The sequence below is a fragment of the Trachinotus anak genome, unplaced genomic scaffold, assembly GCF_046630095.1.
Source record: "Trachinotus anak isolate AG129_WGS33_773 ecotype Australia unplaced genomic scaffold, CSIRO_AGI_Tana_v1 ptg000019l, whole genome shotgun sequence".
Classification (NCBI taxonomy): Eukaryota; Metazoa; Chordata; class Actinopteri; order Carangiformes; family Carangidae; genus Trachinotus; species Trachinotus anak.
Genome location: NW_027273870.1, coordinates 863,547 through 886,280, shown reverse-complemented (window position 1 = coordinate 886,280; position 22,734 = coordinate 863,547). Strand labels below are relative to the sequence as shown.

Sequence of the window (22,734 nt, the reverse complement as noted above, 5' to 3'; positions counted from 1 at the left end):
ACGGCTGGATGCAATGAAAAAAAAAAAAAAAAAGAAAGAAAGCATGTCCTTCACTCCCCTTTTCCCGCCTCGCCCCATTGCATCAACACAGTGATTTGGGTCTGTCTGCTCGTCCCAGGCTGGAGGAGAGAGGATGTTTACTGTAGCAAGTGCATTCAGCCTGGAAGAGGAGGATGCCCCCCGCTGAGACGCCTCCAATGGTGTGCACTCAGAGGAAGGGGAAAGAGAGGGAGGGAGGGAGGGAGGGAGGGAGGGACACTGCTGGTAAACAAAACTTATCGTCCCTCCTGTGATCCTCACAAGACCCCCCCCCCCCCAGACAGATTAGACAACTGATCATTATTGCAAATTGTTCCGCACTTACGGAGACGCACTGAAACGCAAAGAAGAGGGACAAAACGAACTCTTCTCTGCGATTAGGGCTGTTGTAGAACTTTGTCTGACTTCTTCTGCGCTGGGATTGGGGTGAGCAGGAGTCACGAGCCTGTCAGTGGAATTCACAGGGTCTGGACCAAAGATACCAGAGTGACCTCGGGCTTTTTACAAAGATGCAACACAGCACTTAAATGCTGGCTGCATCCTCCTGACAAGTTTGACTCAGAGTTTTTCTTCTTTCTTTGCCTTTGACAAATCAAAGTACAGTATGTTCTTGTTTATGCTCCGCTCTGAGTAGACATTCAAAATAAAGAATAGATTGAATTCCATACTCATACACCACATAATGACAGTCTGTGCCCCAAAATCATGATATCATTCTTTATGTAAGAAGTTGATTTTGTGAATCACACGACTGTGGTTGTGTTTTCTAAAAAAAGTTATCCTTTCACTTTCAGAAGTCCTTTATTCCTCAGTGGACAGTATAGACGATGTACCTGTATGTAACAAGCCCTCAGACCCTGAATGTTAAGAGATGTGTCCCCAAACGCAGCTAAATGACAGTGATCAGCCTCATGGAGCTGCTGTATTTAAAGGTCAATATTTCCAACTTTGCAGTAACTGCCTCGCTACACATTTGATGCTGATGAAATCTGGAGGGATGAAGTGTCCTTTCGTTGGTTAGTCCAAAAAGTTGTCCACAGCTATTTCAGTGGACGACGGAGCGAGCTCTCCTGCTTTACAGTCCTGACCTACAGGATTTAACGACGCAGTAACTACTTTTAGAAGTTGTAGCGAGGAGCCCGGATTCATCTTTTTACGCTTGACAGGATGCAGCTCTGTGAGGCCAGAGGAGCTCAGCCGGGAGGACGAAGCCTGGTGCTTTAAGTAGCCCTGTTTGTTCTGCGAGTGCAGGAAGTGTGTGACAGTGAGGCCGAGCACTGAGACTGATGGCTTGTTTGTCTTTTCTTGTCTCTGCTCTCCTTCAAGAACCACTCTTATTCTCACTCTCAGTGCTAAAAATGTATAAGCATTTGTAGACACACACACACACACACACACACACTCACACAGATAGCAGTGAGGACATGTACCACCTGGACTCTCTGTGCTGAATTTGCACAGTGGGCCTTCCTCTCATTCCAGTTTGATTGCAGCACTTTTTCAGTGGAGCAGATGGGGAACTTTTTTTTTTTTTGGAAGATTTGAGCAGTGTAAACAGTTTGAGGCTACCTCCGTTGTGCGTCCTAAAGCACACAATAGATATAATGCAGCATACAGCGGGATGCATGTCTCCACTGCTGAGGTGAATGTGAAGTAATAATACTTTAAACACTTCATCGCATACTTATAAAACCCAGGCTGGACCACTTACAGGTGCTGTAACAGAGCTGCCATATGCTGTTTGGAAGCAGCACGCGTTCCCACGACTCAGTGAGCCTCACTCCATTGTACCTACACTGCTGTGACAAAAAGCAATAAAGAGACAAGGAGAAGTGTGTCTGTGCCGTTATCTGTGTAAGAGCTACAATATGAGACCATTTTCCAGCAGGTTTACTATCCCTCCTGTGATTTATGTACCAAGCCTGAACGACACAGTGTGGGAAGCCATGGGAATAAATCAATCTTTTCTGTTCTGGGGTGCGAGACTGCCATCACCCAATCATGAAAGAGAGTCTGGGTTGACTTTCCCACTTTATCTCAGTGAGGGGAAGCACATTGAAGCAGCATATATGTTCATACAGCTCCTGATAGCGTGACAGATACAGCTTCCTCGACTCTCAGTTGTGTACACAGCAGCGTATTTACAGCCTCAGCTGTGAATCCTCCGAGTATCAATTTCTCTGTTTCAGCAGAGCCCAGGGAGCCTTCCCCGGGCTGTAAACCATTCAGAGGCGATTATTTCCATCACATCTCATCCCTTCTTATTTCTTACTGATCGCCTATAAATCCGACGCCGGGGACATCTGCGCACACGCCGGCTTTGTTCGGCGTTGACGTGCTGGCACCTTTATTGAGGGATTTCCAAGCTTCTCAGCGACGAAGCAGAAAGGTGGTGTTTAGATTTGTCGTCAGAAACATCTGGCTGTTGTCTGGCTGCTCTGGAGGGGAATCCAGTGCGGCCTGGCAAGACAGGAAGGAGAGGCTGGATGAGTTTACACTTGGAGAGATGGGAGGAGGAGAAGGAAGAGGAAGGACAGGTGCTACATTGCTTAGAGAGGCTTGTGTGTGTGTGTGTGTGTGTGTGTGTGTGTGTGTGTGTGTGTGTGTGTGTGTGTGTGTGTGTGTGCGTGCGCGTGTGTGTGTGCGTGTGCGTGTGTGTGTGTGTTTGTTTTCCAGGGGTACCTGACAGGAGCTCAGCTGGGACTGATTAGTGGAGGGAATTGTTCTCATATGATAGAGAGGAAAGATAAACAGAGATAATAGAAAGAGAGGAAAAAAGAAAGAGGACTGTTGTAGGTTGTGTGTGTCGGGGGGCGGCACAGCATGAGGGGAGAAAGAGTGATGTAAGTGGAGGCTGTAAGTGATGGCTGCCCCGTGTTCGGTCTGTTCTGACAGCAGAGGTGAGCCGGCAACACCAGGCTGCTGAAAAATGAAACAGTAAATGGAGCAGCCAGTAATGACAGATCCTATCCAGCCTCATTCCAGCAACACCTGTAGGGGGGTGTGGTGGGGGCTGGGTAGTGTGTGTGTGTGTGTGTGTGTGTGTGTGGAAAAGAAGAGTGTATTCAGTTCCTCTTAAGGTTATGCCCAGTCAATATTTGTCCTAATTTGTCAGTATCACTCTCTGTCTGGCAGGAGGGACCACGATGAGGTGAGCTGGTGTAAATGGTTTTTTAGGGAGAGAGAGGAGGGTCATTTATATGTTTATAGTAAATTCCCGGCCTGGCAGCACTGTGATCTGTCATTGTTTACAGAGTAGGAGGATGGGGGGGGGGACTGTGTGTGAGGTGAAGCAAAGGTAGCAAGGTAGGACACTAAAACAGACGTGGGTGTGGAAGCAGGGGGAGTGCAGCCCTGCGTCTGTTGACCTCTGGAGGTCATGACCCCTGCTGTGGAGACTGTGCAGGTTTTGTGGTTGGTTGTCTTTTGTCGTTCTGTTATCTGTACCGTCAGCGCTCTCTCCGTCTCTGATGCTTTCTTTGTTTGTGGAAAGGTTGATGGTCCTTGATTCTTTTGTTCTGTTCCCTTTGCTGAGTATTTACAGCCTCAGCCCCCCCCCCCGAAGCAGAGCCTGAGCTCCTGTAGAGTCCCAAAAATGATCTGAGACCAAACCCAATGATTCTCTGTAACTGTGTGTTTCTAACAAAACTTTTGATGGAGAGGAGTTCCAGCTGAATAATTGCCGGCGGGAGTCAGGCAGCAGCAGTAATTATTCATTTCAAAAACTGGATCATCAAGTCAAGAATTACGTCAACTACACTTCCTGAAATCTGTTCATTTGAAATGGAGTAAATAACCTACACAGCCTTGTTTCATATGCTCTTAGTTTGCTGATGAATAAAGTCAATAAATGAAACAAAGGTTGATTCAAGCCAGAGAGAAATAAGAGAAATCCTCCCTGAACCCACCACCTTCAGGTCAGGCCCGATCAGATGGGCTGAGAAGCAGATCCTTGGCCTAGACTGATCAATAGCTCTTACGCAGAGTTCTGTGCTCCTCCACGTTGACCTCTCCACCCACCTTCATCCTCTCCTTGAATGGATCTGAAGTGTTTGCTCAACAAACACTTACGACGCCATCAGAGCTGTGCTCAGATCAGCTGCAGAGGAGCTCAACATTTCAACCTATTTGCTTCAGCAGTCTTCAGTCTGAAGAATTCAGTCTTTCTCTCTTTCATTTCTCTCTTTTACAGGAAATCAATTAAAGAAAAAAAAGAGTAGATGCCTGGGAATACAACTTTGCCACTTTGCCAAATCTTTTTCGCTGCCTTTGAGGCTGCGTGGTACATTTCACCAGAGATGCTCAGAGAGACAAAACTGTAAACAGATATCAAAGCGATGAGCAAAACTGCCATTCCCAGCTGTGACAGACACACACACACACACACACACACACACACACGCACACACACACACACACTCTCTCTCTCTCTCAAACAGAGAGCAGAGTGATGGGGAGAAAGCGGCAGAGATGAGGCCAGCGCAGAGTCACACCCTCCTCTTAATGGAGTCGTAACCTCTTGATGTCATCAGACTCAGCTTGGTTCTTGTAACCTTGGAAACCCTCCTTCCCGTTCTTGTCCTTTGTGCCCCCCCCCCCTCCTTATTTTGTTGTAAGCTTTGATAAACTGTGCTATTTTCTCACTTTTCATCTCTGGGCCAACCACAACTCCTCCGTCCCTTCGATGGACAGAAAAACACTCCGCCAGCGTCCCTCCCTTACACCACTCCCTCTCTCCATCTGTCGCTCAACCCTCCACCCCCTGTCAGTGCTTCTTCAGTGATGAAGCTCATTAGCGCGCTGTCTCTGTCAGATGGGGGGGGGGTATCACCAACTGTGTTTATATTTAGATACTGGTACACTGCAGGTATGATGTGGTGATTTTTAATGAGGTGTGGAGCCTGGATCCTGTCAGTCACACACAGAGAGGCAGAGCGGGGCAGAGACGGAGTTAATGCCGTCATTAGTCAGTTTCTCCGTCTGACTCATAAACTCATAACTGCTTCCTCTTAACTGAATCAGACAGATTGGATGTTTTTTCTAGTAACACCTGTCAGGTTTAAGGATATCCTTTGTGTGAGTCATGAGTCTGTTCAGCGAACGTTTTCTTAAGATGTCACTGGGCACCACAAATGGCTCCTGCTGATACTGATGCATCGGAATCTTTTCTTCCTGATGCTGCTAAAAATAGCCGCCTGGGCACATTATTTAAATAATACCAAAAAAAAGAGGATGAAGTGATTTCACTCATTAGAAAGAGCCACAGTTTGAACAACAGTTTGAGTTTGCTCGTTAAAGTGGAGTAATCTGCTTTATTCTGATATGTTTGTGCCCTTCACTGTATATTCTTGCAGTTGCGGTTGAATCTGAATTTAGTATGCAAGGCTTGTCAGGGCTTCACTGACAACTTGCAGCCAGTCATCAGTTTGTGATTTGGCACATTTGGTAGGAGAAATGTTTCCTTTAAGGTCTGAATGATTGTGGTTCTGTGCTATTACATCATTCATTTTGTCAAGATGTTTGTCTGGACATACTCTCACAGGTTTAACCTCACTGGTTTGGATGAATAAAAGAGAAAAAAATAAATATGCAACAAATGTATGAATTTACTTCATTACTTTAGGTTAATGCATTGGGAGGATTCAAAACAGCCGACTGATTTAAAGATCTGTGTGAGCTTGTTTTGCTCTTAGAGCTGTGATGAAAGTCAGTGGACTGAAAATTAACTTGTTTAATGATCAAATAATTGTTTTAGGTATTTTTTAAGACACTTGCACATAAAAGCTTGTTAAATGAATAAGAGTTTGATGCTTTATATTCAAGTTACTGTCATGTATGACATACAAAAGCATCAAAATCTTATTTCTTTATCTCTGGGCTTTGGACTGAATAAACCAACATATCTAAAGATGTCACTGTGGAAAATTATATTTTCCTCGTTGTTCATTGTCTTCTGATATTATATAAATGATTAATCAGTTAACCGATAAATGAGCTGTTAGCTGCAGCCCACTCTGAGAGCACACTAAACTGTGTAGTCATGGTTTTTCACCTGATTTCCTGTCTGGTGTTCACTGTGCACCTGCTCTCTGCTCAGAGTCGACACGTAACTTTTCAGATAGAATAAAAAAAGCTCCTTTTTTTCCAGGGTGCATTGTCCAAAGAGAATTATGAATTATTCTTGTTAAATGATCTTTTCATAGCCGAATAATGTCTGACAGATGTTTTTAAATGACTCTGCATTAAGCGATGATGGGAGAGAGAAATGCTTCTTCCTTTTCTCTTCTCTCTCCTGAACCAACTAACTCACAGATGACAATTTCCCATGTTCCACGTGATTGTGACCTCATTTTGTCAGGAAGGACTTCAATATTTAATGACTTTTGAAATCACCCAAAGTGCTTAATTATGATGTTTCTCTCCTCTCTTCAGAGCATAGTGGCCAAATACGGCTCTCAGTTTCGGGGAAACTCTCAGCACGACGCCCTCGAGTTCCTCCTCTGGCTCCTGGACAGAGTTAATGAAGACGCGAGTCCCAGCACCAACAGCAGCACCAACAGCAACAGCAAGACCAAAGCTAATGTCAAGGTGAGTCCACGTTACTGGTGTTAATTGATTTGACAGGTTTAAAATGTGATCAGTGATTAAATGCAATGATTGGTTAAAATGCAGGTACCGCGGTTGTTCCTTTGTTTTGTCATTTAAACACCTTTTTATAATTCTGCCTGACTTTATCTTCCTCTCTCTCTGTGTCTCACACCAACGCACACACACAACTTTCCAGGGATGTGTATCATTTACCTCAGTGCTAACAACAAATTTGTGCAAAGGTTTTGTTTTTTTTTTCTTAATTTTCTTAACAACTTGACAAACTTTAAATAATTTACTCACCAGAAAGACAACATGAATTAATGATAGTTTTAATGAACTCAGATCATTTTTTACCATTATGCTTTATAGTGGAGTCATTAACAGCATTATTATAATAACCTGCCCCAAAGGTTCACACCAGTGCCAAACCATCTCACAGTGTGGACTCAAAATGAGCTCATTCTGTTTTACACTGCTTCTCAATTCAAGTGTTTTTCTGCTTCATTTCAGTAGATGGAAATATATTGAATTTATTTGTCACCTCGTATTACGTTTGAATTAATACATGAAGATTTATGCAATGTTATCATAGTAATCAAAGCGTATCAACATTACACAGGCTCTATAGAATTCACAAAAACAAAAAGAGAAATCTGCTTCATCTGGCACATTCAGGCTGCACAAAAGCCTCCAGTTTCTCTTTATTATTACACTTGCTTTTGTTTTTTTTTCTTTGGAAGACAGCAGATGCCTTTAGGTCCAACTTAAGTTGCAGAAACATGTTGAATGCATGACTGAGACCATGGTGATGAGAGCAGTGCATCAGTTTGGGACGCAGTTGTTTGATCGGCTTCAAAATGAATGTGAAATGATGACAGAACATCACTATTGGTTCCATTCTGGTCAAAGAAAGCACTTCACACATCTTCACAAAGAGGCGTATTTTCAGTGAGGTGCTCCAGCTGTACCAGTAACACCACATGTCCCTGAGTGGAGCTGGTTCAGCGCTGCAGTGCTGCAGTGCTGTGGTTCCTCCACCTGCAGTTTAAACTGAAAGCCAGTGGGTGTTGGTCTGAACCTGTGTGTGCAGTGACTTTTGCAATGAAGAGGCTGTTCCCCCTCCCTCCATCTCTCCCTCCCCCTCTTTGTCTCTCTCTGATGTGAGACATTCACCTTGCAACCTTTCACTTGGAAAGGAGCCAGGACTGGACGTGATATAGTGAGAGCGAATGAAGGGCAGACACACCATGACTGAGCTGATGACTTTTTATTATGACTGGAGTCCGACGTTAACGCCGGCCAAGAAACAAGAGCCAGTAAAAACTGTCCTTTGGTGGACAAATAGTACTGGGTAGCACTGAAGTGCACAAAAATACATATTAGTACAACTACAACACATTACAGGGGATTACAGTGTAGTGATGCTTTGGTTTATTGTGGTATTTTTGTCCTGTTCTTCTGCTTTGTTCCCCTAAACTAAACTAAAACATCCGTTTCTGCGTTGTGTGGGTGGTTAATTATCCTTATCATTATGCTGAAACTTAAAATATGTATTATGTCGACAAAGCAGGGTTGAGTGTGAACCAGCTGTAAATTAAAACACTAAATCTTCTCCTGTTTCTTTATGTTACGCTGAAGTCTCCACACACAAAACACCACCGGACATTTATTTAAATTCAACATTGTTCTCAGTTGGTTGGTTCTTTTATTTGTCCAAGTGTTTTTATGCACACAGGAAATTTGACCTCTGCACTTAACTCATCCATGAGTACTGAACACACAGGGAGCAGTTGGGGCTTTAGGTGCCTTGGTCAAGGCCACTTCAGCCATGGATGTTGAGGGAGGGGAGAGCGTTGTTCATTCACTCCCCCAACCATATTTCTTCCTGTCGGTCCAGGGATTTGGACCAGCGACCTTTTGAGCCCAAGCTGCCGTTATTCTGGGCATGTGTGTCCAAAAAAGTGATTTCAGTTCATGACCCTAGAAAACGACATTATTGTCTAACTGCTGTGGCGAAGAATTTATCCTGTATTTATACGTTTGTGTGCACATTACAATATGAAATACTGAATGTAAAGAGCTGCTGTGATCTGCTCCCACTGTGACAAACCCCCCTGTGTTTAATTGCATTCGCTAAGTATCATTTTGTCTCTAACTGGTCGGCCTGGAGTCTGGTGGCACCTGCTGCGGGTTCTTCCTCCACTCTGGGCCCCGCTGGGCTGCCAGCTGATGACCCCCCGTCCCATTAGTAAATGTTATGAGCTGAATTGTCAGTGCAATGCCACCCAATGCCGAGCTCCCCCTCTCTGACAGCAGCTCTAATAGAGGCAGCCTTTATACCACATAAAGAGCTTAGGGCTGTGGCTCTCATTAGGCTGCCAGTGAATCATGGTATCATAAAGCCAGCTTTCCTCCGCTGCTGCTACGAGGCAGAGAAGAAGTAAATCGCTGGCTTTTTCACTCCAGGAGGGAACATGTCTGATTTTCTGAAATGAAATCTTCACCTCCCCACCTTTCATAAATTGATTTCATTCATGTAGCACAGCGCCCATGCCTATACTGCTGATGTAAAAACCTTGGAACTCCTGTTTTGGAGATGTTTGCTCCTGTATATGTTTAAAAAAAATCAGGTGACCTCATCCATGCATGAAACATTTTCAAAAACAGTGAGATAGAAAGCATAAACTCAAATCAACTAATATGTACATCACACATTTGCACAAACACAAACTGCCCAGTCTGCTGTGTGTTTGCATGCAAATCAGGTAACATTCATCTCTTAGAAACGACATGTAACTAATTAGTCTTTACCTTCATCTCCTACTCTGCGATCGGTGATGAGACTTTGACGCTGACCACTCAACACTCATCTCCCTGTGAGCCTGATATATTTATGGCAAACTCGTAAAATCATCCCAACAACATGTTCTGCCCCTTTCATGCAGCAGATGTTCACATGGTCTGCAGCGTATGTTGGATCCATTCGTATGAAGCAGCTGTCACTCTGCTTGCTGCTATTGGCAGAGTCTCAAGTGTATAGTTCCATCATGATGATCATGTTCACACACACACAACTGGCTCAAGCAAACGCTCTTTAGAAGCAACATATTTTAGTAGCTTGAGTGAATCATGAGGAATTTCCACAAGGATGATGATGATTAACTATAACGATTTAGGAGATGTCACCTTGTTCATTTTTCACAATGTCGCAACATTTTAAGTCAACAAATCAAAAAAAGAATGAAAATAATCTTTTCTTTGCTGCCTTTGTGTTACATGTAGTTTGTGTATTTGTACCAGTTGAATATTTTTCCAGCAGATTTTTCATGGATTTGTGATTCTTCCAAAGTTCTGACTATTTTACAGTGAGGAAAAACAAACAATGCCTCAGTGTTCACAACAAAGAATTGATTTTTATTTAATTTTTTTTACTGATAGGATTTTTTTTTTCACTGTTTTTATCTCACAATATCAGAAATACACAAACTGTAATTATTCCAGGTATCAGGAGGATTTGTCTTTTAAAATGTTTTTGGGGAAGATGAATAAAAAGTGACGTTGAAATGAAGTAAAATCAGCTGTTGGCTTTGTGTTAATACACTCATGAGTTGTGTTATATCCCGGTGGCTGAGACACAACATGAGTTCCTCTTCTTCCCAAGTAGCCAGAGGAACAGGGAGGACAAAGGTCAAAATAACAAACACACAAAAAATCTATCTAGAAATAAAACAAAGAGACAATATTCACCTGTTGCAGCCACAAGATATCGTGTGACACATTCCTGCTGTGGGGAGTAAAGAGACGCTCTTTGGAAGAAACTCTCTCAGGAAAGCTGTGGCTCTTCTCTTCTGCTTTGGCAGTTTGTGTTGTGCACTGAGCTGTTTACGATACAGCACTGCTGCACCGACGTAGCGCCACAGCTGCACCTACAAATGACAGAAATCCACTGAGTGAAACGCTTGTTAGAAAATAGTTTTTTTCCATGAAGATACTCGTCAAACTTTTTTTTCTTGCCTGGCTCTTTTATAGCCTTGCAGTGCTTGACCTGTGTCCAGCCCAGGTGGTGATAAGGGTTGACTCACAGCCACTGACCCATTCAGTGGGGTATTAGTTACAGAAACCTCTTGAAAATGAAGCCAGTTTCTGACTCGTCTGCTTTTTCTTTGATAAAAGCAGCTTTTTTAGTGCTCTGCAGAAATCCTGCTCTTCACATGTTTATTCACTCAGAAAACTCTTTGAGAGGAACAAGGAGAGAAGGAGGACCTTCCACAGGGCTGAAGGACACATACTAAAGTTAAGATGGAGTGGTGGCTGAGCTGGGCAGGAGAGGGAGAGGGAGGCAGGACAGTGACTTTGACTGCTCTGTCTGTCACCACAGCCGGGGAAACAGGCATCTAGGATGACACAGGTCGTGCTGAGCTGACAGAAACTTAACAGTGTCAACTGTGTCCCTGTCAGTTTCACAGACATGTGGTGAGTGGCACCTTGGCCTGCGGTTGATCCTCCTGACCCGCCTGCGTACAGGTTCTGTGTTCTGTAAGTGAGCTGAAATCGTATGTCTGACGTTTGTTGGCATATTTTCACATGAGAGACAATCTTTAGAAATGTAGTTTGTGGTTAAGTTGACTTCAACAACATCATACCTGTCAAATACTCAGATGTATTTAAGTCTGTTAACAACTTGTGTAACCTCCTTGGGGGAACAGCTCTTTGTGTGTGGTAGAAGCTGCATTTTTTCCCTTTCAACCTGTGTGTTACCTTCCTCCATCACATTCTCTGACAGCCCTGTAATGTTGTGACTTTTTTGCAGCCTCATTTTTATTCCCGTCTATATTTGATCTCTGGAGATGTGTTGAAATTCTCAGAGAACAAGTGTAATGAGTTCCTTTCTGAGCAAGTGTGTGTTCACGTGTGTGTTTCACTCTGCTCAGAGCTGTACGTAGACTGTCAGGGACACAAACGTGCTGGGTAACGTACACTGTTGTTTTTCTGTTGAATCCAGACGTGCATCTTCACTTCACCTACTCAGGGTGGGAAACATATTCTGAACAACTCTGGGGAATTATTGATGATGTGAAACTCTGAGGATACTGTGACAGACTGCTGACCAGTCCAGGCTGGACCATAGACTGTGTGTAAAAATGGACGTAGACTCTGGGTCTGAAAAGTGAAGCCAATGTAGAAGAGCCTTAAAGTTGTATCTATCTAATGACCATCAGGGGGCAACTCCACTGCTTGTAGAAAGAAGTCTGATTGTATTGAAGTCTATGGGAAAGTGTCTCTAACTCTCACTTGATTTATTACCTCAGTAAATGTTTTCCTGATGAGTTTATGTCTCAGTCTCTAATTTCAAGTCTCCTTCAATAAAAGATGTTCATTTTTAGAATAATAGACCATCAAGCAGGGGATGCATTAGGGCGGGGCTACTGTGTGATTGACAGGATAGAGGACAGAGCAGATCCACACCTCACTCCTCCTCAGCTCCACCTTCTCCTCCAAATATGGTTTCTTCTGATTTCTTCTTCTCAAAAAAAAAAACCAAGATGGCAACAGACAAATTACAAACTCGAGGCCTCAGAACGGCAGTTCACAAAGGTTTATTGCAGTACTGTTGTATTGGATTACATTTGTGTACATAAACTGGTAAATACTGTATAAACTGATGTGTAATCCAGTAAATTATGCAGTATACATAATCTGCAAAGGAGCAGATTTGTTATTGTGTGACATGCAGAAGGGTCCAGTGATGTTAGAGCCCTTATTTGTGCAGCACACCTGATCTACGAGCAGTGTGACCAGTCCTGCAGCTTCACCCCAGCAACATTACGTAACACAAGACTGTGAACACACACGAAGGCAGCTCAGTAATGTTAATCCTCCCTCCAATGGGACCTCTCTAAACTCACTTGGTTTCTCTCTCGCTTCACTGGCACCACATCAGCAGCATTCCTTACTGGCTAACAGAGGACCAAATTGAAGCCACGGCTTTGTGCACAATAACGTCTCAAATCATCATCATTCTGTTCTCTCTGTCAGTGATAGCCCAGCAGTGTTACAAGGGTTATTTAAAAGTATAAGAGAAACAAGCAAGTGTCATCTCCACTGACTCACATGCTGCCAAACTGGTGACTTTTGTCTCCCAGCAAGTGTTAGAGGAGAGGGGGGAATAGCTTTAGCTACAAGTGAGAGAGGCTTTTTCTTGACCTGCTGGTTATGAGCCATGAGCCGGGGCAGATTACTTGATATTAAAGGTCAGAATCACACTCAGAACTGGTGCATTACATTCTCCCCTTAGGCCTCAGTAGTTCTCAAAATAGGAGGAAGATTGGTTAAACTATCTCCATCTGATATCTCTGTTGAGAAGAACAGCTCAAACCAACACACTCACTGCGAACTATCAGAGAGTGGCATAAAATTCCCAGCGTTCATTGAGTGAGCACATGGAGCGCAGTTACATTTTGCCTCAGGCCCTCCATGAGTGGGATTCAGAGCGAGTGCATTTAAAAACTCATCCATCTCACCCAATGGACAGTAGAAGGGTAGGAGGTCTGCCAAAGCAACACCAGAGCTAGAGCATTATGTATGCATTATTCCATTTTAAATAGCGGACGGCCTTTCTGCCCCAGGAGGGTTGACTGTGGAGGGATGGAGAGAAAAAGAATCCCCCGGCCCTGATGCCAAATGCATAGACTTTGAAATGGAGTCAGAGGATGTGGTGAAACGAACGAGCCCTCTTATCGACAGGGGCAGAAATAGGGAGTTTGATGGCTCTCCATGTGATTTTGGCTCATGTTGTAGCAAACTTCAACCAAGGAAGAGACTCAGATGCAGGAATCACAGGAGTTCACTTGAAAGCCAGAAGTCACACATGAGCAGTCAGTCAGCGCAGCAAACAATACAGGGAGGAAGAAATGCATAAATTCATTCATACATACAGAATAATCAACCACAGGCAAGGACGGCTGGAAAACTTAACTGACTAGTAGCCCAGAAACAATCTGGCAACTGAAACGGGGAGAGAATGAAGTATATATACACTGATAGGCTCATGAGACACAGGTGAGAAAATGGGCAGAAAACGACACAAAGGCAGGAAGTAAAACAACCATGGACACACAAGGTAAGTGATTTCAGAACAAAACAGGAAACAACTACAAAGAATCCAAGCAGGATGTCACACATTCTCCAGGGAGGCAGAGCGCGTGTCGATGAGTCAGATAAATCAGCTGACGGGTGTTATGTTTACCTTCTTTTAACAAACTGTGAGAGACTGAAGAAAAGCTTGTTGACAGGATGAACTTTACAGTGAGTGTAGACGCATGAAGAGCTGCTGTGGCCCAACATGAAGCAGAACAGCAGAACATTTCATGACACTTCCATTCATATTTCAAGTTCAGTAATTAATTAAATAACTTGTTTTTCCCCCAGAGAGTGTAGAAGCTGAGAGAGCGTCAGGAAGTGGTCGTTAATATTTTACACACAAGTTTAAAAAGAGCTTTGAACTCATTCAGAACTTAACTTAAAAACAAACTCTGTCACAGAAACGACAGATGAAGTGATTGGTGGTCTGAGCATTTGATTGACAACCAACAGACCAACGAATGCAGCATACAAATACTGTAGAGAGGGATGTCACACCCACAGGTGACCTCAAAGTGACATTCATGCTCGTCCACGCTAAGCGGGTGGGGCTGGGAGCTTGGTGACGTAGTGATGTAGGTGGTGAACAGCTGGAGAGTTAACCATTACTTCGCTAGCTGTCTCCGAACACCGAGTGCTTGTCAGTCGAGCTCTACTGTTTCTGCTGTTGCTCTGTTGTGGAACAGTTTAGCAGAGGTGGATCCTCTGCTCAGTGAATCCTGGTGAGTCCAGGTGTTAGTGCACGAGCGCACCTCCTATAGGACATTGCTGGGGATCACGCCACCATTTCCCGCCCTCGCCCTGGTGTTTGTGTCGCGTCCAGGCGAAGTTGTAAGTTGTTCTGTTGTGAAGCTCTTAGTTGGCGTTTGTTCGCCCTCACCCTTCACTGCCCCCACACCTCCCTCCACCTCCCCCACCCCTTGCTCTCAGTCTGTCACAGGTTACATCAAAGCAGTGTAACCCCTGCCACAGCTCCCACCCCACACACGGCCAGCAACCTGATTTTAACTGCAAGTGACATTTCTGAGATGCCATAAATTCCTCCTGACAAAGAGAGAGAGTGAGGGTTCATGAAAGAGACATGGAGTTTTTTTTTTTTTTTTTGGCAAGTCTTTCTTTTTGATGCATTTTTCAAAGAGGGTTCCTGTTGCAGAAATGGGGAAGAGCGTTTGATGTTTGAAATCATAAAGCATGTTGTAGCTGTGTTGGTCTCTGGTGAGCGGTTAAAGCCTTCACTCTCTTTTCAACAGTTATTACATGACTCACAGATGCAGGTAAGCAATATGACGTCAATGTCAGGAGTGTTTATCAGTGTGAACCAGTCTGGACACAGTGTGTGGGGTCACTTATCCTACGCCTCTAATAGTATTTGCACGGGGGGGGGGGTCTTTGCTTTTTATATTTCTCAACATATATTTCTGTCGTTTCTTTCTTGCCGTGGCTTCATCCATAATTCACTTCCCCTCTTTAAGTGTCTTTTCTAAGCCTCTTTCCTGACGTAACGTCCCGATCATCAGCCAGTGAGGGGTGAATGACTGAGTGACTCTGTTAGACCTCTGCAGATACACCATACAGGCACCGGTGAGGGCTGTGCTCCTGTGGGTATTTGAGGTGAAACAAAGTTGTTGATTTTGCATTTTTCTCAGCCCTGTGAATGACGTTGCTCTGACAGCTCTTTAGTTTTCCTTTGTGTCACCTCTGAACTGACGCTACACATCACGTATACGTCGGCGTTTAACCTTGATTTATGTCTCCGCATTTCTATCGGCCACTTTGTCTCATCTCTTTAGAAAACCACTGAAGCAAATTATAAGAAAAAGACAAAGGTAAAAGATATAAAGTGACAGAGATTAAGAAGGATGGACAAGGAGGGTTGGCTCACACAGCACACAGGGTGAAGAACTGCTCTGTTTTACCTGACTTTTCTCTCATCTGTAAGAATACAGTACGACGACAAGGGAGCAGTTCTCAGAACAGATGTTAGGACAGAGGAAAAGCCAGAGGACACTGTTCTGTTCATATTGGAGAGGATTAATGAGAGTAGAGATCCTACAGGGACATAAAACCAGAAAAAGGTTTACATTTAACAGTCTTCCATGTATGTGTTTTGAAATATTTCAAATGTGTGTTTCCTGAAGCCACAATTGTAACCTGCTGATTTCTGCCACTGGCTTCATACGGCCAGACTGCAACACCAGTTCAGTCATCACGTCCAGGTCTGGAAACCAAAACACCAGGATTTATTTTTTTTTCCAGTCAAAAAACATTTTGATGAATCTCTTTTTTTGACAACTGTTAAAGCTTAAACATTCAGCAGCACAGCAAACTGTAAACACAACAGCGTTGTGTTTTCACCATATAATATTCAAAGGCCAACATGTTCATATTTGACTATTTACACCTTCAGCACACAGAGCAACATTAGCATTCTTTTCAAGTCTTTTTTCTATTCACCTGATGAATGTCAGTTCAATATTTCACTCTCCTTCCAGCTCTGGTTTGGTCTCCACCAGCTCTGGGAGAAAATATTTGCTCAGCTGTTAAATGCTCCACTTTGTGTGCAGCCAAGCTTCAGCATCAGCTCAAAATATTACAACCGCGCCTTTTAAAGCAAGTTTAATTAAATCAAAGCCACCACACAACTGAAAAAACACACACCTCAGTTAGGAACCTCATTGGCCGACATGCCAATGACTGCTAAAAATGTGGATGGACCTGTTCAGCCCCGCAGTAGAAATCACAGAACTCATGCAAGACATTTCTTTGCAGGGATCTAAGTAACATGGAGGCAAGTAGAAACCAGAGTAGCCAGAGCTTGTGAATCAGGAGATCTGAAGTAGAGACACCCCCCCCCACCCCCACCCCCACCCAGCTGTGGAGCAGCCCAACCCCACAGAGGAGTGCTGTGACTGAAATGCCATGCTGCGGGATGTTATGAAAAATTAAATATGTCCTCTCAGGGGGCAAAACAGTCAGAGAGAGAGAGAGAGACAAAGGAGATCCATAAGTGTCAGTGACATTAACTTAGTAACTGATTCAAGCTCAGGAGATGGCAGCGGGTGCATCCTGCTGACCACCTCCTGCTCCTCCTCTGTGTGTGTGTGTGTGTGTGTGTGTGTGTGTGTGTGTGTGTGTGTGTGTGTGTGTGTGTGTGAGTGTGTGTGAGTGTGTGTGTGTGTGTGTGTGAGACAGTGGATGAAGATTGTTCAGGATGAGCTTTTAAAACTCTCTCTTGCATGTTTGACAAGAGCAGACAGAGTTGCCCTCGTCCGCTCTCTCTCTCTCTCTCTTTCTTGTGCTTTAACTCATATTTTTCCATCTTAGCTTCTCGTCTTACCCAGCAGTGAGTCTCTTGGAGGTCAGGAGTGTGTGTGTGTGTGTGTGTGTGTTTTATTTTTTTTAATGTTTATTCATACTTCCAGCTCACCTGCTACACACACACACACTTAAACACATGCAGACACTTGTACAGTAACTCAAGGCGTCACAGACACTGCCACCAACCTGCAGGTGAACGTTTTCTGCAAAAGGTTTTTAATGAATCTTACTATGTGAATGAAATATTCACGACACTTCTTAGGAAACATTTAATTAAATGCAATAATATTTCAAAGGACGTCCTGTTTTAAATAGTTCAAGAACATCTGAAAGATAAACTTCTGTCTGTACCAAAAGAAAGAAGGAACGAAAGTGAGAGACACACTGAGAGAGAAGCAGTGAGAGTTTTATGGTCGAGAGGTTCCTCTGCTGAAGATTAGGGGGAATTGGGGACTATGGGACGTTAATGGAAGTTAGTCTTGTACTATAAATGCTGCAGGAATCAGTTCTCACGTTCTGAGCATAAAGTAGGAGCCTTTTCTGAAAGAGCTCTGCATAAATTTAATGACCTTCAAGTTGCATAATTTGCCTCCTTTTTACTAGGACTGTATTTAACAAGGTGAAAGAAAATTCGAGGCCCCAGTGAATTAGAAAAGTGTGTATTTGATAGTATATTAGGAGTTTAACGGCTCTCAGGAAAAACTCATCACTCTCCCCCTCTTTCACACAAACATTCAGGTGAGTAAATCACCTGAATTTCTGGTCTTTAGGTTTATACTTTATGTAGGACTCCTGCAGTTGTGAGTGAATCATCTTTCTTCAGTTCATCATATTTGTCCCACAGCTGTTTCTGGTCAGAGGACGTCTCTGAAAACTGACAAAACATAAGAAATGACCAAAGACCAAAAAAACATCAATGTGTTTTTGCAACTGAAGGTGTAAATCTTTTTTAGTGGACATCGCTCACACAGGAGTATTTGTGTGTTGTTTGGAGACTATTTACAGCCACAGATTTGACTCGAAATAAGCTACAGAGCCTGTGTGTATTGTAATAAAGACACCGGTAAACACTGCGGCTCATTGATAGTTATTTGGACACCAGTGGAGCTCTGTGTTGTGATCAGGCTCCGGCTGCACAGAGACAATACTTGTTAGGAGGATCAATTCATTGTGGGTTTTGGTTTCTCATGGTATCTTTTTACAACAAGAAAGATATCACCAGAAGTATCCTCTAATCATCTAATCTAATCTAATCTAATCTAATCTAATCTAATCTAATCTAATCTAAACAATGTAAGGTTTTAAGACTGGAAGAGGATGAGACTGGATTTATTCTTTTGAGACTAGAGATGAATTTTGACATCAGAAGTAATTGTGAATTATGTAATATAATTTAGGAAAGAGCTAATTCAGATTGTCAGCTGTAATCATTGCATATACATGTACATCAACAATGCACTTTCCCATGACAGCCATCTCTCTGGATGAAGTGTAATTCTGTTCTTGGTGATAAGACAATTTTGCACCTGTCCCAGTTTTTGCACCCCTGCAATTAATTATTGCCTCAACTGCAGCCTGCATTCAACTGCTTTGCTAAAATCCCTGTTGGCTATTGAATTTACACAGCAGCAGTTTTATGACTGTCGACTGGATGAAAGGTGTAAAATGAGCTCAGTGGATTCAGGTACGAGGTCTCGTGTGTGGTTTTCGCTGTAATTAATGTGGAGATAAAGATTCCTGGTGGCTATTAGCTGCTCACATTGTCACCTTGAGTCTGACAGGCAGGCAGCGAAGATAACCAACCTGCCGCAGATCCAGAGGGATTTCTGTAACATTTTTCACACTCATTAACATCTGTCGTCGGCGGTGATATGTTTGGTATCGAGAACTGGTCCTGCTGGTGCAGGTGGAAACTGGAGGGTTACGTGCTTTTTGTTGGTCGTACTCAGGTAAACAGTGTGTCCTGCGTGTTCATTGTTCATTGGCACTTCCACCACACCCACCTTTTCAGGCTTTGCTTCCTTATATGGTTGTTTCTTCCTGGTGCCTGTGGGCCTGTTGAACAGGACTGGTAGCTGGGATGCAGTCTGACCTGTTCCTGTCACCTGCTCTCTATTGTTCATCACAGTCCTCAGAGACCTGAACTGAAAAGAAAATATTTATATCTCACTCCAGTCCAAGTCATTTAGTTTCATATTTAATCATAAAAGCCAGTGAACAGTGAATTAACATTTGAAAGACACTTCTGCTTATTAGCATTATTTTTAAACAAACTGATTTTTATTCAAATGGAAAACATTTATGTGACACATGGTAGATTCTTCACAAGTTTCAGAAAATGGAGATTTTTAGTCTCTCGGTGTTAATCAGCTTGTTATTTGCAGTGCAGCTCTTTGGGTTGTAGTCGACTATGCGTGGGTGTGTGTGTGTGTGTTTTCCCTTGGTTTTAAGTGTTGATGTGCCAATGTGGCAGATTGTACAGAAGGATAAGAGGTTTAAAAAACAGACACAGACCTTGTGCAGCCCAAACCAGAGGCTCTTTAAACAGTAACTGCAGCAACAAAACTGGTTCTATGTACAATTCACCAGTGATGTCACCACACCAGACATGTGTCAGATTTTTGATCCTAAAATCATTACCACAGCATGCACACACACACACACACACACACACGCCTCCATATGGTCAGTGTGCAAGCAGCCATTTAAATCGACCAACAGTGTTAATATTCATTTGAAAGGTCACATTATATTTTGACAGACTGTAATAAATGACAGCAGCTTACTAACATCACGAGCTGTTGCTGTGTTAGCCCTAAACATGGCAACGTTAGCTAACATTGCTATAACAGATGCAAACAATAACGTTACCATGGATACAAGCATTCTGACGACATGTTGTTAGTAGATCCAGATGTCTGTCTTTGCAGATCCTTGATTTTTGTTTGAAATGCTCTGTGACACTGTTGGCATGCTGCAAACATACAGTCCCTAAAGGTCAAAGGTGAAAGGTCAAGGTCGTGGTAACCTCACTAAAACATGGTGAGTGTAGTATCTCTGTGACACCTTGAGGGAATTTCTTCAAATTTGGCACAAATGTCCACTTAGACTTGAGGGTGAACTGATTACATTTTGGTGGTCAAAGAGCAAAGGTCAAGGTCAGTGTGACCTCACAATTCACTTTTTACTCAAGACTTCACACAACATTATAACGAAATGTATCACAAATGGTTGTTATTTTATATGACTGTGGATAAAAGGGGGAGGCAGAGAACCAGGAGGCGGTAAATCTGATGTTTTTTTGTTTGTTTTTTTCACAACTCCTGATGAACCTGTTGCTGCTCCCACACTTGCCGCTGCCATTCTATGTGTTGCTGTTATTGTTACTGTGTCTGTTTTCCTTCTCCTTCTCGAAGCTTGTAAAGTTATTGTGCTGCCCTCGACAGTCCTGGAAGAATCACATTTAATTTAATTTAAAAGGAAAAAAAAAACACAGTGAGAGTTCTGCCTTCGCTTAGAGCAAAAGTCTATCAGCTTTCAGTATTATGAAAAATGGTCATATTTCATCATCACTTTCTACACGTCTGAAGAGGTTTCGTAATGCACACTCGTGGATCACCGTTCAGTGCGTTAAATCACAATTTAATATGAAATCGCTTTCATTCATCATCTCTGGATAAACACTAATTCCTCCTGATTCCTCCACTGAGGTGTGCTGTGAAACATTGTGGATCTTCTCCCTTTCGTAAGAGTTTGTGAGGATGTTAACCAGCATGTCCTTTGGTAGGAGATCTCTGCCTGTTTTTCCCAGAATGCCGAGCAGAGATCAACAATGCTGGTTTTTTTCCATCAGGACAAGAGGATCTGGCAGTGGCCATCTCAGAGCTCATCTCCTCTCAAAGAGAGTGCAAACACCCTTACAGCACCCCTCCTCTCCAGAGGCTAATGAATCCCCCCCTTTATCTCAACAAGTCACGTCAGTTTGTTTATTTCTCTAAATCAGCGTTTGTCTGGGAATAGAGAGAGAGAGAGAGAGAGAGAGAGAGAGAGAGAGAGAGAGAGAGAGAGAGAGAGAGAGAGAGAGAGAGAGAGAGAGAGAGAGAGAGAGAGAGAGAGAGAGAGAGAGAGAGAGAGAGAGAGAGAGAGAGAGAGAGAGAGAGAGAGAGAGAGAGCTCTAGCCTCCACTGCCAAACCAGATTTGGCCGGCAGAGCTCTGCCAGGGGCTCTCGGCTGAGGCTGCTTATTTTCTGCTCTGCCTTTGTTTCGGCCCGTCTGGCATCTCCATAGTAACAGCCAGAGAGTGGCGAGTCTGGCTGCACTTGGCGCCGTATGAAATGGAGTGGTGCTCTTCAGATAGGGTTAGGCCTAAGATCAGTGGAGGGTACAGTGGAGTTATTTGCTTCTGGTCATGACAACTAGTTTAATAAATCAGTATCAGAGAATAAATGTGATCACTTTGTCAGGAGATCTTGTCGAGCGATTTGGACACAGAGCTTTTGGAGGGAGGGTGTGACAGTGGAGAAGGGGTTATGATGGCTGGAAGAGCGCAGAGGAAAGCAGTGGTGCAGAGGAAGAGAGGGGAGGTGGGGGGGGGCTAAACATGCCTGTGGCTTGCACTGTTATCTCCCGGACTGCCTTGTTACCGTAAGCCAGCTTTGAATAGGCTGAATTAGCGGCAGCCGTCCGGAGCTGAAAGAATAAGGGTGAGTCAGCCAGTTTACTGCACGGACAGCGTTTCTTTCATTCCTCCCCTTCTCTGGACGACTGCGTGCCCCTGCTCTCTCTCTGATTCACTCTCTTTTCCCGCTCTTTCTCTGCCCACCCTGTACTGTGACGTTTGAACCAAAATACAGAGCCAATTACTTTTCCATCAACAGACAGTTAATCAGCTATAAAGCACAAATGCCAAACGTTTGCTTCTTCCAGCTTCTGAAATGTCAGAATTCAGAATACTGCTTTTCTCTGTGTTTTATTATTTTAGGTCAAATATCTTTGTTTTTTCAGGTGTTAATCTGACAGAAAATGTAACATTAAAATGTTACTGTGGCCTTTGGGAAATTATTAGAGGCAACCATAACTATTTTGTTGCATTGTCATGTGGTTAAAAGAACAAAGCTCTCAGTCCTCATTAAGCTCAGCTGTACTTTGTCAGCCACAGCTGAACGGAGGTGTTGTTCCAGCGGTAACTGCGATTTGCAGTTCTGCACTTTTAAGCCGGCAAATCAAAATAAGTGCATCCAAACCTGGAGAGGTGCAGCTGGACCTCCTGAGGGATTCTGGTCTAACCTTATTCCTGAGGCTGACAAGCTGAGTCTAAATGTGCTGAAATGGCCACTGCACAGAGAATAAAGCCTTTTGATGTAGCAAGCTAAACAGCCCTTCCTCTGGTGCCATCATCAGGCCAGACTTCATTTTTATTGCCCCACTAGAGGGAGGATTACAGTCTCACTGGGAGGCCTGTGTAGCTTGTTAAGTAATTAAATAAACACTGCTGGTCGCACATATTTTCCTTAACATCCTCCTGTCATGCTGCGTGCTTCTCTCCATGGCCTTGAAATTATTTTCTTATCTCTCTGTCCTTTACAATATTACATCCTCTATTGTCACATTTCTTATCTTGTTCTGCTGCCTGCTCCTCTCTGGCTC

At 43.5% G+C, this 22,734-nt stretch overlaps 1 protein-coding gene and 1 long non-coding RNA gene across 3 annotated transcripts in view; one reads left to right on the top strand and one right to left on the bottom strand.

Annotated features, from left to right (window-relative positions):
* The window catches only part of usp43a (ubiquitin specific peptidase 43a), a 96,391-nt gene that overhangs the window by 2,992 nt on the left and 70,665 nt on the right, over positions 1-22,734 (top strand). Inside the window, exon 2 of the mRNA XM_071503327.1 lies at positions 6,472-6,627. Coding sequence (XP_071359428.1) covers positions 6,472-6,627 — 156 coding nt within the window. The remainder of the gene's footprint in view (positions 1-6,471; positions 6,628-22,734) is intronic.
* Positions 14,580-20,112, bottom strand: LOC139635831 (uncharacterized). Of its 2 annotated transcripts, none has more exons than XR_011694296.1 (5): positions 19,603-19,953; positions 19,092-19,232; positions 17,840-17,962; positions 15,922-15,988; positions 14,580-15,819 (listed from the first exon to the last, which is right to left on the bottom strand). It is a non-coding gene; the product is annotated as an uncharacterized lncRNA (long non-coding RNA). The 2 variants fall into 2 exon arrangements; XR_011694295.1 differs by lacking the exon at positions 19,603-19,953 and adding an exon at positions 19,960-20,112 and having other exon boundaries at positions 15,184-15,819.